The sequence below is a fragment of the Epinephelus moara genome, chromosome 6, assembly GCF_006386435.1.
Source record: "Epinephelus moara isolate mb chromosome 6, YSFRI_EMoa_1.0, whole genome shotgun sequence".
Taxonomy (NCBI): domain Eukaryota; kingdom Metazoa; phylum Chordata; class Actinopteri; order Perciformes; family Serranidae; genus Epinephelus; species Epinephelus moara.
The window spans coordinates 39,275,491-39,288,562 of record NC_065511.1 but is presented as its reverse complement, the minus strand read 5'-3'; the positions used below and the strand labels follow the sequence as shown (position 1 = coordinate 39,288,562).

General features: G+C 42.1%; 1 protein-coding gene across 1 annotated transcript in view; it reads right to left on the bottom strand.

The window, feature by feature from the left end:
• dpy19l1l (dpy-19-like 1, like (H. sapiens)) overlaps window positions 1–11,039 on the bottom strand; it is a 48,305-nt gene extending 37,266 nt beyond the window's left edge. Inside the window, exons 1-5 of the mRNA XM_050047929.1 lie at window positions 10,690–11,039; window positions 10,241–10,265; window positions 10,056–10,143; window positions 5,402–5,539; window positions 2,109–2,229 (exon numbers count right to left, since the gene is read on the bottom strand). Of these exons, the coding sequence (XP_049903886.1) occupies window positions 2,109–2,229; window positions 5,402–5,539; window positions 10,056–10,143; window positions 10,241–10,265; window positions 10,690–10,912 (595 nt within the window). The 5' untranslated portion in view covers window positions 10,913–11,039. The remainder of the gene's footprint in view (window positions 1–2,108; window positions 2,230–5,401; window positions 5,540–10,055; window positions 10,144–10,240; window positions 10,266–10,689) is intronic.
• Between the last annotated feature and the right edge of the window lie 2,033 nt (window positions 11,040–13,072).

Below are 13,072 nucleotides of genomic sequence, written 5' to 3'. Positions count from 1 at the left end.
TGCCACTGCAGCCTGCCAGGAAACAGTCTAGTACATAGTCCTCCTCAAAAACACAATGTCATTTTAACACTTTGGTTTTTGTGCAGATTAAACATTCATTCATTTTCTGTAACCGCTTATCCTCTTAGGGGTCGCGGGGGGGCTGGAGCCTATCCCAGCTGACACTGGGTGAGAGGCAGGGTTCACCCTGACTATCACAGGGCTGACACATAGAGACAGACAACCATTCACACTCACATTCACACCTACGGACAATTTAGAGTCACCAACTAACCTGCATGTCTTTGGACTGTGGGAGGAAGCTGGAGTACCCGCAGAAGCAATTTAAAAACAGAGTTCAAACTTAACTAAAGCCCACAAAAAGTTACTCCATGGCCACTAAATTTTATCAGGTCTTTCTTAACAATGAGACAGCGTATCTACAGAGTACTTGTCTAATGAAGTTTAGTTTTAAAAAATCCCCATACAGCGAGCTTCGACCAATGTGACAGATCCAACAACATCCCGATTTATTTGCTCCTTTAAGTCCAACATTTTACAAAAACAACGCACAGTACTCGCTGCTGGCTAACTACCGATATGAATGACACAGGCAGTGGCTGTCTCCAGCTTCGTCAGCTTCATTAGATCTGTGTTAATCTTAGACTCTTGTGTGCCTTTTGAAAGTATTGGTGGTGCTTTTTACAGTTCGCTTTGGACAGTGGTGGCACGTGACTGCAAATCACTCATCGGGATGAGGAAATCAACTCACCAGTCTGTAAACTCTGCTTCTGCTGACTTCTGCCAGCTAGCCAGGTCGAGGTTTTCAAATGTAAACATCCGTAAACATCGAGGAAAAGATGGAGAAGAAATGGACCTCAACTGAACTGGCATCCTGCCAGCCATTGTACAGGCATTGAAAAATAAACTAGTCAACCACCGTGCTGCATCAGTTTCCAAAAGGATATCAGGAACTGTAATAACCTTTGATTTACCAAGGCTTGGCTTAATCCTGGACAGCGCCATTTTTTATGTTAATATGCCCATCTGACAGAGAAGAGGACTCTGGTGAGTGACGGAGAGGAGACCTGTGCTTTATAGTGACGCTGTGACTCACTCAGGACATTTACATGACATCAGAGAAAATCGATTTATTGTGTTAGTCCGTTTAAAACCGGACTTTGAAAATACATGTGGACATGTTAGTCCGACTGAAATCACACTAAATTGAATTTCTCAAAGTTGGACTAACACACCCAGATATTGCAGTTGAGAGCTGAATTCCTCCTGCTTATATACAGTTAACCAGACTCAAATTGGCTGAGGCGCTCTGAGCATGCTCCACAGTTTCCACCCCGGGCTTTGACCCAGCAGTCGAATAGCATTAAATGTGTCACAGAAGGAGAAGCTGGTAACAACACGGCGAAATCTACATTCAGAGTGGTGCATTTTTGGACGGAGAAGGAGACACAGTATATGCTGCACCAGCTGAAAGAGATAAATGTTTTAAAATAAAGTTTGCCACGAGCTAACTGTAGGTATCTTGTTTGTTGATTGTTTGGTCTGTGACGTAATAGGTCAACGGGAAAAAGGTCAAGTACTAACAAGCTGAAAGGAGGCATGTGGCCACCTCTTGTAGCTGAGTCAGACATCCTTCAGCCAATAAATTGATTTCCCTCCAGTGCTTATATACTGGGACAAGGACAGCAGTAAATGGTCTTGTTGAGCTGTAACCGCAGCTTGACTTATCTGTGCATGTAAATGTACTGACTGCTGTATGCTGTTCAGTGTTTGCTCCTAACAAGTCGTATCAAATGCCTTTATTCAACTCCTGTCTGTCATATATTTTCTCTTGACTGTCAACTCCCCATGAAGCTGCTTTGACTCCGTCTGTCCACGGCTGATGAAAATCATCAAAGTCTGTGAATAAATTAGTCATCAAGTCAATCCAGCATGAGACTGTGTGAGTGTGTTAAATGTTAGTGTAGCTCCACGGTCGTTACAGTGAAACTATCTGCCTGTGCAATGCAGCTATCATTCACCCTGCTCTGTGTGTGTGTGTGTGTGTGTGTGTGTGTATGACCGCATTTGCAGATCAGGCTGCAGTACCAGGCCGACAGTGTCTGTACCTTCACAGCTGTCCACAGGAGTGAGTCCCTCTCCTCTGTTGATGGACCAGCACATCTTTGTGGGAATGCCTAAGTATCCCATTACACCTGTGTACACCCGGTACCAGCTGGCCAGGACCACCTGGGGGGCAGAGACGGATGAGAATCAGTGAAAAGCCTCTTTAAACAACAAGCCTGAAAGACCATGTGTCCTGTTGTCCCTGAGGAGAACACACACACAGGATTCTCACTGCAGTCCTGCAGAATCCCATCACTGCTCCAGTAAGAGTCAGATTGTTGCCCCGGGCACAGAATGTAAACAAGTAAACACTGTGGTCCCTAATTCAACTGGAATAGCTGTAGAGAAAGCAGGAAATAAAAGCAGCAGATGAGTGTGTGAAATTTTAAACTAAATTCTGGTGTCATCCTATAAAGTAGTCCAAGTGTGTCGATTCCACGGTGTTCCCTGCCAACGTTACACCTCTCAAAATGTCACAATATTCCACAAACTACACCCTTGGCAGAGGAAAGCCCAAACTACAACATATTCAGATGCTTGTACTGCCACCAGTCAGAAATCACTTTAACCAAATATCTTCCTTCATTGACAAAATGTTTTAACAGTGACAGAAGAATCTGAGGGCCGTCCAATCTACCGTAACTTGGAGTAATTCACACCCCTGTTCAGTTTGTGGCGTGTGCATATTAATTAGTTATTGTCTAGACTTGTCTTTGATTTCAAGTGCATGACCTTGTTGTCTAGCTGGCTTTAACCATCGCATTAGTACACTATATCCTTACATACTATTACAAACTGTCACAGCAGCTGAGTGTCTGAAGTGTTTTTGGACAGCCAGTGTCTCTGTTCATCTTTTCTTTCCATGCCCTCAGACACAGGGGTGTAGTGCTGCCGGTGCACACAGGAGTGACGCTCTGCCACTTTCATTTTGTCCAAGTGAGGAAACAGAATATTCGCAGTTCATATAATTCGTTTGAAATTCATATGACTTTAATTTAAGCCCTTAAAGATCCAATCATCATAGTACTTTGTTATAGTATTTAAGTATTTTTTGGGAGTGTCTGTACTTTACCTGAGGTTTTATATTTCTGGTTACTTTCATTTTTGTTCCACTACATTTCCTGAATAAAGTGTATTCTTTAACTCCAATACATTTCCCTTAAGCATCTCAGTTACTTACTACAAACTAGGGAAGGGAGGGAGGAAGGAAGCAGGGAGGAAAGGATAGATAGAAACACTGGATTTTGTTCTTTGTATCCTTTAAGGTGTGAAAAGACCTTTTTTTAAAGTGTAATGTAGGCTTCATTTTTACTTTTAATATCATAAAGTTACTTTTAATGCCTTGGTAAATTAAATATCAGACACTTATAGACTTCTACTCATGTTATATCCTAACTTAAAGGACTTAAGTCCTCTGACTCTTCTAGCGTAACACACACACTTCACACACACATACTCATTTACAATACCGAGCGGGGATGCCCTCCGCCTCTCTGCTCCACCACTGACTGACAGCTGACTCCACTCATTCACACTCACCACTGCCCCAGGGCCGCTACAATATGCTATCTACAGAGATAACACTGGCGATCTGAACTGGTCAGTGGCGAAAAAAAAGCACTTTTATACGGGACGCATTTGCCCCCATTACCGTTTGAGCTCGTTTCGCGGCTCAATACTGAACCAATTTTAGAACGAGTGGTACCCATGAATCATACGCACACATACACATGGGGAAATAGAGCCCAGGTTGAAAAATATCGAAGTTGTCCTTTAAAGTTCTACCAAAGTCTTTTTCTGGTAAGAGAACTGTACTTTTACTTAGGTGTGGCTTTCAGGTACTTCATCCACCACTGGTAACTTCCCACCAATGGTTACAATACCTTCACAACAGGCCACAATTTGTCCTTGTGCGTCACAGGTGCACTCCGGTACTTAAGCAAATGGCACTACATCCTTATAAATGCATAATCTTTAAAGTTGTTCTGAATATTAATTATTAGAAAATTAAATATGCCTTACAATCATTTACAAATGATAATCAAAGATTATGACTCAATTTTCACGACCCTGTCTGTCAAAATGATGGATAATGAAAACATCTAAAGCAAACCTCTCCACCAGTCACATTCTTTGAGCAGAAGTATTATAAAAATGCAGTAAAGAATTTATTAAATTGTTTGCAGCCTAAATCTAGAAGGCGATTTCACTGGGTTCAGTTCTTCTTCAAATGTTTTTATTTTAACTGTCCGTCCTTTCTGAAACTTGCCTGCATCCAGACCTTTGAATCTGCCCACTGAGTTCACTGATTCATCTGGCACTGTGACACAAAACAGCAAATTCTCAGGTTAAAAAAAAACGATCTGATGAATGCCACGGAGGTTATAATGCCACTGACAAGCTGCACACCAAATCCATGAGGAGTAACAACAACAATGGTGGCCATTGTAGACAAGACAGACACAGCTGTCGAGGCTGTTCTGAATCTTGTATCGCCCAACATCATAGTTTGTTTTCACTTTGCTCTGCTCTGCTCTTAAAACACTGCCAAAACCAGTATGTTGCCATGGCTACGCATCTGTGTCGACTTCAGATGCCATTAAACTCAGGCAGACACAAGTCTCCAGTGACCGGTTAGGGAAAACTGATATTGTTTCATCTTTACTTGTTTATGCTTTTTATTTGGGTGTAATTACAATCTTCTGTTTATTTGTAGCACAAATAAAATACAAAGTGCTTCAGTTGCTTTTCAAGCTGATGTCATTGATTTATTATTTTATTACTGTATCTGATTTGTCTTGAACAGCTGAGGGCTGGGGGTGTGGATGAGAGCGGGTGAGCAGGCTGTCTGTATCTGTAGTTTGTATGTTTGTTATGTAATGCTATTTTTGTTGGTATAATTTTGTACTTGTGTCTATAGGAGCCCCTCCAAAATGAGATGCGACATCCCAAAGGGCCATCCCTTCAATAAATTCAGTTTTATGCATGCAAAGCTGAAGACATTCTTCCTGATAAAATGTCAGCACACAAGAGATCTCTCTTTCATTTCTGCAGGAGATAACTGAGTTTTGTCTGGAGCAAAGGATTCATTCTACATCCAGCTTTTCTTTAAGAACTCTCGTATCTAACACAGGAACAAAGAGTCATTCCTAGAGATTTGGAGTGCTGTGAGATTTGAACTTTCATAGCAGAATACTGTCAAGTTTTTGTCCATTTTAAAGTCTGATAAGAGGAAATAAAATGTGTTTACGACATAATACAAATTATATGAATAGTGTGACGAAATCAACAATACCTCTGGATAGAGATTAAATCTCTTCAGCGTGTTAATAACCAGGGGGTACTCTGTCAGCCGATCGTTCATGACCATGTGGAGGCCGTCCAGAAAAGAGGGAGCCTCGATAATGGTCTTGTAGTAGGAATAATACAGACCCTGGAAGAAGATACAAACACTTGATTAAACTCGCACAGGGAGACTCAAAATGAGAGACAAGTTAGAAAGAGAAATATCAAGGCAGACGGGCAGAGAGAGGAAGAACAAAAAGACAAACAAAGGAAAAACCTAGACACTTGGAGAGGGCGAGAACACAGTGATACAGAGAGAAAGAGACGGCAGACAGACACTAAATATAACTCCACAACATACAACCCCCAGACTGAAGAAACAAGAGCAAGTTGGTCAGGCTCAGCAGATGGCAACAGTTCACAGCCCATGTGGCGGCACACAGCAGGGGTGAGAGAAGAAAAATATTCTGTTTGCATATGATAAACGTCACCTTCAATGTCATCTCTGAAAAGGGCATGGAGCCTCTGCTGCATGTTAAATATCTAAGACTTTTACACAGTTATAGTGATGGTGATGCATAAACATGGGCAACATTAAAGCTGGGGTAGGTAGTTTTATGTTGGTGTCAATGGGCAAAAATCCCATAATAAAATTTAAGCATATTGTAATTCAAGTGGACTGAGAGAAAACTAGACTTCTGCACCTCCTCTTGGCTCCGTTTTTGGGCTTTAGAAAATCTAGTGATGGGAAACTTTGGCCCATCAGAGGTCATTTCAGAAAGAGGACATTCTCATTGGTCTTTCTACAAATGCAGATGCATGTGCACGTCTGTTTGGCGAAAGCCTGATTTAATGGCAGAGAATCATGCAAATAAATTCTAATATTGGCATCAACTGCCTACACTGCAAAGCAACCCAAAAAAGGAAGGACTTAACAAAAAGAGAACTGTAGATGGTATGCGGACTTGCCCTTGTATAGCACCTCTGCAGTCTTTCCGGCAACTCAAAGCGCTTTAACACTTCATGCCACATTTACCCATTCACACATACACTCATACAGTGGTGGCCGAGGCTACCATGCGAGGCCCCCTGCTACTCAGTTACAGTGAACATTCATATCTATTCACAGTCACACACCAACAGCAATTTGGGGTTCAGTATCTTGCCCAAGGATACTTCAACACGCAGACTGGAGGTGCTGCGTTTAGTGGAGGGCCCACTCTACCTCCTGAGCCACAGCCACGGTTTAGCCTTCTGCGAACCAAAGCAAAAAGCTCACAGGTGTGGTTTCAGGCTCATGTTTATGTAACTAACGTTAGTAAGAGCCTTGAATCACAGTGCGTCCTCTGCCTCAATCCCAGCCGCTGCAGACCACCTTGCAGGAAGCAGATTGGGCAGCAGCTACGGAGACGGACCCCTAGTTAGCAGTCACAGCAACCCAAATCCAGCCAGCTCAAACTCCAGCGACTCCCCACCGCATCAGCAAACTTTCTGTTGCTGCTGTTACACAGGTTAGACCCACTGCTGCTGCTGGCCACTCGCCCACTGTGACACCTGGCACTGAGGGGTTTACGCTGGCTGAATTCGAGCCACTACTGCTGTCAACTGAAGGTCTATCTCCCAAGCTAGTGCCCACTCTCCGGCAAGGCCACCTGCTAATCAGTTATAGTAAACATAACTGATTAGCAAGTGCAAGCATATTCCCATGGTCATCTGGTGGGAGGGGCTTAGGACAGAGAGGGAAGAGCTGCAGAAGGGGGACAAATAGTGCCAGAAAATCGACACCACCGAGATGCACTGACATTTGGTATATTGTCAGAATCACAAATGTCAGTTTTGAATGTGGAGATGATATGGAGTCGGGGGAGTTAAGGTGCAGTCACATTACACTACTGTCTTCCAAATAATATCCACTACTGCATCTCTCATCCATTTTAACTGAAGCCTGAGCAGCTGACAAATTCAAGCCCATGCTTCCTGTTATTATCATCTGGCTCACTCTGACAGACTCACAGGTCAGAGTTCACCTCTGTCCAACTCTGCCTTGCGAAATCATCTAGTTGCCAAATAGAAACACATTGTTTGGAAATGTCAGTGCCATTATTCTGGTGCTGTGTCATCACCTTGTTTTGACAATAACACAATAACAGATAACAAACTAAAGCATCGCTCACAAAGGCTCTTCAGCGGCTGCAATCGCTCTGCTGGATATTTATTTATAACCCACATTGGAACCGTGACATCTCATCATTTTCAAGGCTGAGCACGAAGCAATTCTGATGAACAGAAGGCTTATGTGACAGAGCTTTCATGATGACTAGGGCTGCAACTCATGTTTATTTACCCATTAATTTCTGCCCATTATTTTCTTAATTGATCACTTAATCCTTTGGTCTACAAGATGCCAAAAAATAGTGAAAAATGTCTGTCATCATTTCCTTAAGCCTGAAGAGCTGTCTCCAAATTGCTTCTTTTGTAATAGTCGAAAAGCCCCAAATATAAAATCTTCAAGCACATTATGCACAGGAAAGCAAATTACATAAACAAATAAATGATCATCAGAGTTCTTGCAGATTAATTTTCTGTCACAGTGATCTACTGTACATATCCTGTTCCTTTAGAATAATGTACCTCACATCACAGCTCTTCACACACTATAATTGTTGAAATGGCATGAAATATATATAAATGCAAGGGAGGATGCTGAATGGCTCGTTGCTGAGGGGCTGCTCACTACGGTGGCCAACACAAACACTCAAATGGCCCTAACTAGAGCCAGTGTTTAAAGACTCTCTAAGTCTTCCTAAGCTTGAAAAGTTTTTGTCACATACAGCAAACATCTCCTCACGATCCACTAGCTACATGTCCTCTGAATATGCTGTGAAAAAGTCCAGTCTCTGTTGGCAGCTCAGGCTCCGCAAATTTGCTGTATGTGACAAAAATTTCTCAGGCTTAGGAAGACTTAGAGAGCCTTTAATTTGTCCAATCCGGGCTACTGTAGAAACATTGTAAACTGGTGGACGAGGACCCTCTTCATATATGTAGATATAAAGCTCCATTTCCGCCAGACACTTTCCATATGGTACCTTAGGAACCAACAGTAACCCTTCAAACATGGTACCTAGACCCTAGTGTTTCCACCAAAAACAGAACTCTTAAATGTGGGCGGGGTTGTTGTCACTCACTGCTCTCTTAAATGTGGGCGGGGTTGTTGTCACTCACTGCTCCGTCCAGCACTCACTGTATTTCTTCCTTCATCAGTCTGCACCTTGTTTATCATCCACAGAACGAGGCTGCATGTCGACATTTTCAGAACAAAATAAAACAGGCTGCAGTGAGAGTCTCTCTCCATGGGATATTTAAAAATAGCGGGTTGGTGCATTTGATTCTTCTCAGGCAAGCTCAGGCGTTTAGTATTGCTGTAGCCCACAGGAACAACGCTCCACAATGCTTTTTTTTTCCTCCAAGTGAGGATTAGAATATATGCAGTTCACATAATCCAGTTGAAATTAATATATATTTTTAAACGCTTGAAAATCTACTCGTTACCAAAAGTGTCTGTCATATAAAACTAAAGTGATGGTCAAAGTTGTCACAGTGAAATTTAAGGTGTGCTGATGGATTCACGTCATCAACTCATGCATTGAGTAACATTACAAGTTAACGTTCCACCTTAAAAGTCGCCGGCAGTCGGCCCAGTGAATGAAGTTATTTTTTCTCAGACTCCAGCTGCTGTGAGAGGCAGCAAAACATCCTTTCATTTTATAGTTACAGTTTACTAATAAAACTCTCCACAGTATGAACAGTGGTTACATGAGCCTCAAAACCAGACACAACTCAGCCCTGAGCAGAGTGACCGTCCTCTACTGACCAATCAGACAGCAGTGTTCACAGCTCCACCTTTTAGTACCAGATCTGTGTGCTAGGTACCCCAACAGAGGGGGGACCAAACACGGGGACGGAACAGAACAGTTTCATTGGTACCATCCACAACTTTTCACAGTGGAAATGGAAAAAAAAGCGTACCGAACTGAACTGAACTGAACTGAACTGCTCATTCCAAGGTAACAAACACATGACAATTCTCTTTTTCTGGCGATTATACGCTAAAGAAAACATACTTCTGCCAACATATCCCCCTAAATCCTACACACTGGACCTTTAAATGGAAATGATAAGCTGATAGATGGTTTGGTCTATCCACATAAAATAAAACTAATCTGCAACTATTCTGCTTATCCATTAATCATTTGAGTCATTTGTCGGGCAAGAATGCCGCTGTGCCCTGATTCCAGCTTCTCAAATGGGATTATTTACTGCTTCTCTTTGTTTCATATAATTGTAAATTGAATCTCTTTGTGTTTTGGATTGTTGGTTGGACAAAACAAGACATCTGAAGATGTCAACTAGAGCTCCTGGGAAGTATAATTTGCTACATTTTGCTGAAATTTTATAGACAAAGCAATTAGTCAGTGAATATAAAATAACTGTTAGACTTACTGATAATGAAAACAATTGCAGCCCTGCAGCACCATGATCTTCCTTTAAGCTTGCATCTGCATTTGCACTAAAACTCAAACAGTACCGGCTGACATGAGGAAATAGTGGCATCAGCTTCACTGCTATTATTAGATCATTTATAAAGATAACAGTGATTTATTTACCATTTCTGTCCGGAAAGCCATTTCCTTCTCCAGGTTTGACAAGTGTGAGAAGTGTCTGTCATTCTCAAACAGCTGTGAGAGATGATGCCTGATCATAGGAAGAGAAACATGTGAGCCACGAGCTGCATCCACAAGTAAACACAGCCATAATGTATGAGTAATAACATGCTGATGGAGCAACTCACCAGTGGAGATACCCTGTCAGAGCAGCTGTGGACACAGAGAGGATTTACTTCAGCTGCTGCTATAAAATAATGCTGCTTCATGGTCCAGAGACAAGCCACAAACACCACACCAGTTCAACCACAGTGGTGAAGACTATAATGGCTATGGTGGTGCATGCTGAAGATAAACCATGACAGCATTAGCTTCAACTTTGTCAGAAAACCTGTCAACACGTGTGGGACTAATATGTCACATAAGCAGAGAGGAACCCAGACTACTTTAATGGGATTTTAATGAACAGCAACAATAGGTAGCTAACGCTGGTGAGCTAGCGTTAAGGTGAGCTAACGTTAGCCAAGTAATCAGCGGCGGAGATAACTTAATTTAGCGGATCCGCTAATGCTACTAGTATACACAGCGTTAGCAGCCGTTAGCAGGTGAAGCTAGCAGGCTAACGCTCCTAACTTACCGAGGAGAAGAGTGATTCCCAGCTTCACCAGCGCAGAGGGAGTTAGCCCCAGCTTGTGTCTGATGCCGGAGAGCCCGTTTGAATGGGAGCTGATGAAAGCTTTGCCTTCCCTGCCTGCTCGCCTAACGTTACTTTTGCCAGGGGGTGAAACAAGCGGGCTCTTGTCGCGGTCAGTCTGGGTCGCTGGACTCTTCCCGGTCTGCTTTCTGTTTTTAGCCACCATGATTTTCACCCAGGAAGAGCCGAGCTGTGGCAGCGAGGCGCCGTTGGAGAAAAACCCGAGGGGTGTGAGCTAAGCAGCCCCTCAGTTGCTCGTATCTGGTCCTCGGATCTGCCCCTTTACTACCTGAGTGATGCTTTCACTGGCTCCTCACTCACACTCCGGAGAAATGTAATGAGGCCCCGCCCCCTGCTGGCCGTGTGGCGCCACTACAGGGAGCTTCTGCTGGTAACCATGACAACGCCATGCAGCCTAGTAGAGGGGTAAACGATCTATCTATGTATCTTTGATGAGAAAAACAAGAATCTTTTCCTTAACCTTTAAAACATTCCACATTATTCGTCACATTCAACTGTTCATACACATTTACACCACCAGTGCAGTTTAACATCAACTTTTCAAGCTAATTAAACCAGGGGTCAGCAACCTGGACTGTCGAAGGAGCCATTTTGGACCAAAAATAATCAAGAGATAATAATAATAATCAAGAAAATCTGCCTGGAGCCACAAAACATATTTAAACCTTATGGTAAGACTGTGTTTTAAGTCCAAATTAGCCCACTGACATTAAAAATAGGTCTAAATGGGCATTCAAAAATATGTGTTACCAGATACAGTATCTCACATAAGTGAGTACACCCTTCCCATTTTTGCAAATATTTCATTTTATCTTTTCATGGGACAACACTATAGAAATGACACTTTGATATAACTTGAAGTAGTCAGTGTACAGCTTGTGTAGTAGTATAGATTTACCTTCCTCTGAAAATTACTCAAAACACAGCCATCAACATCTAAACAGCTGGCAACATAAGTGAGTACACCCCACAGTGAACATGTCCAAATTGTGCCTAAAGTGTCAATATTTTGTGTACCAACCATTATTATCTAGCACTGCCTTAACCCTTTTGGGCATGGAATTCACCAGAGCTCACAGGTTGCTTCAGGAATCCTCTCCCACTCCTCCATGATGACATCATGGAGCAGATGGATGTGAAGACACCTTGCGCTCCTCCACCTTCAGCTTGAGGATGGCCCACAGGTGCACAGGTGAGTTTAGGGGTGGATACACACTTGACCAGTCCATCACCTTCACCTTCAGCTTCCTCAGCAAGGCAGTTGTCATCTTCTAGGTGTGTTTTGGGTCATTATCATGTTGGAAAACTTGATAATGAAAACTTGCAGCCCAGTTTCTGAAGAGGGACGATCATGCTCTGCTTGGAATTCATGTTTCCCTAAATGAACCGAGCTCCCCAGAGCTGGCAGCACTCATGCAGCCCCAAACCATGATGCTGCCACCACTATACTTGAATGTGAGCAAGGGCCAGTTGTCTTGGTGAGGTGATAGTGTTGTCCCATGAAAAGATAAAATGAAATATTTGCAAAAATGGGAGGGGTGTACTCACTTATGTGAGATACTGTAGATAGATAGTAAGGTCCCTGGTAGCTTTTTACACAACACAACACATACAGAGACAGAAATACACATATGGATAGAAAAGATAGGTCAAAAGAATTTAAACACACAGCAGATATCACATGACTTAAAAAAATTCTACACATTTTTATTTTTATTTATTATTGTTGTAGGCCTTAATAAATTCTCATATTATTATATCAAATTACAAAAATGTGTAGTCTATGCACTGAATTTAAAAACAAAAAGTTTTAACATTTTGTCAAATAAAATGTGCTGCATTCGTCCACAGCCTGGCGCCCTTTCCTCTGAATTTTGCTAAACCTCAACAGCGTGATCTCAACAGGACTTACCTGGTTAGATATGGGTTAAATAAAGATAAAATAGACAGTCAATTACCAGCAAACTTTTTATTTAATTTCTAACCCATACTTAACCAGGTCCCGTTGAGACCAACAATCTCTTTTACAAGGAAGACCTGGCCAAGACAGCAGCACACAAAAAGTTTCAGCCAAACGACATCACAATAAAGAAAAATATAAAAGATACACAGTAACTTGCGTACAAACAAACAACAAAGATAAAGTGAAACCAGTGGGAGAGCTGAACAGATTTTATCAAAGGGGTAAAAATGAAGTAAAAACATAATTTATTAACCAGAGAAGGAAAATAAATACGATTTATTATTAGAGTATTTACATGTATGGGTATTCAATTTGACCATATACTTGAATTTATCCTTATAA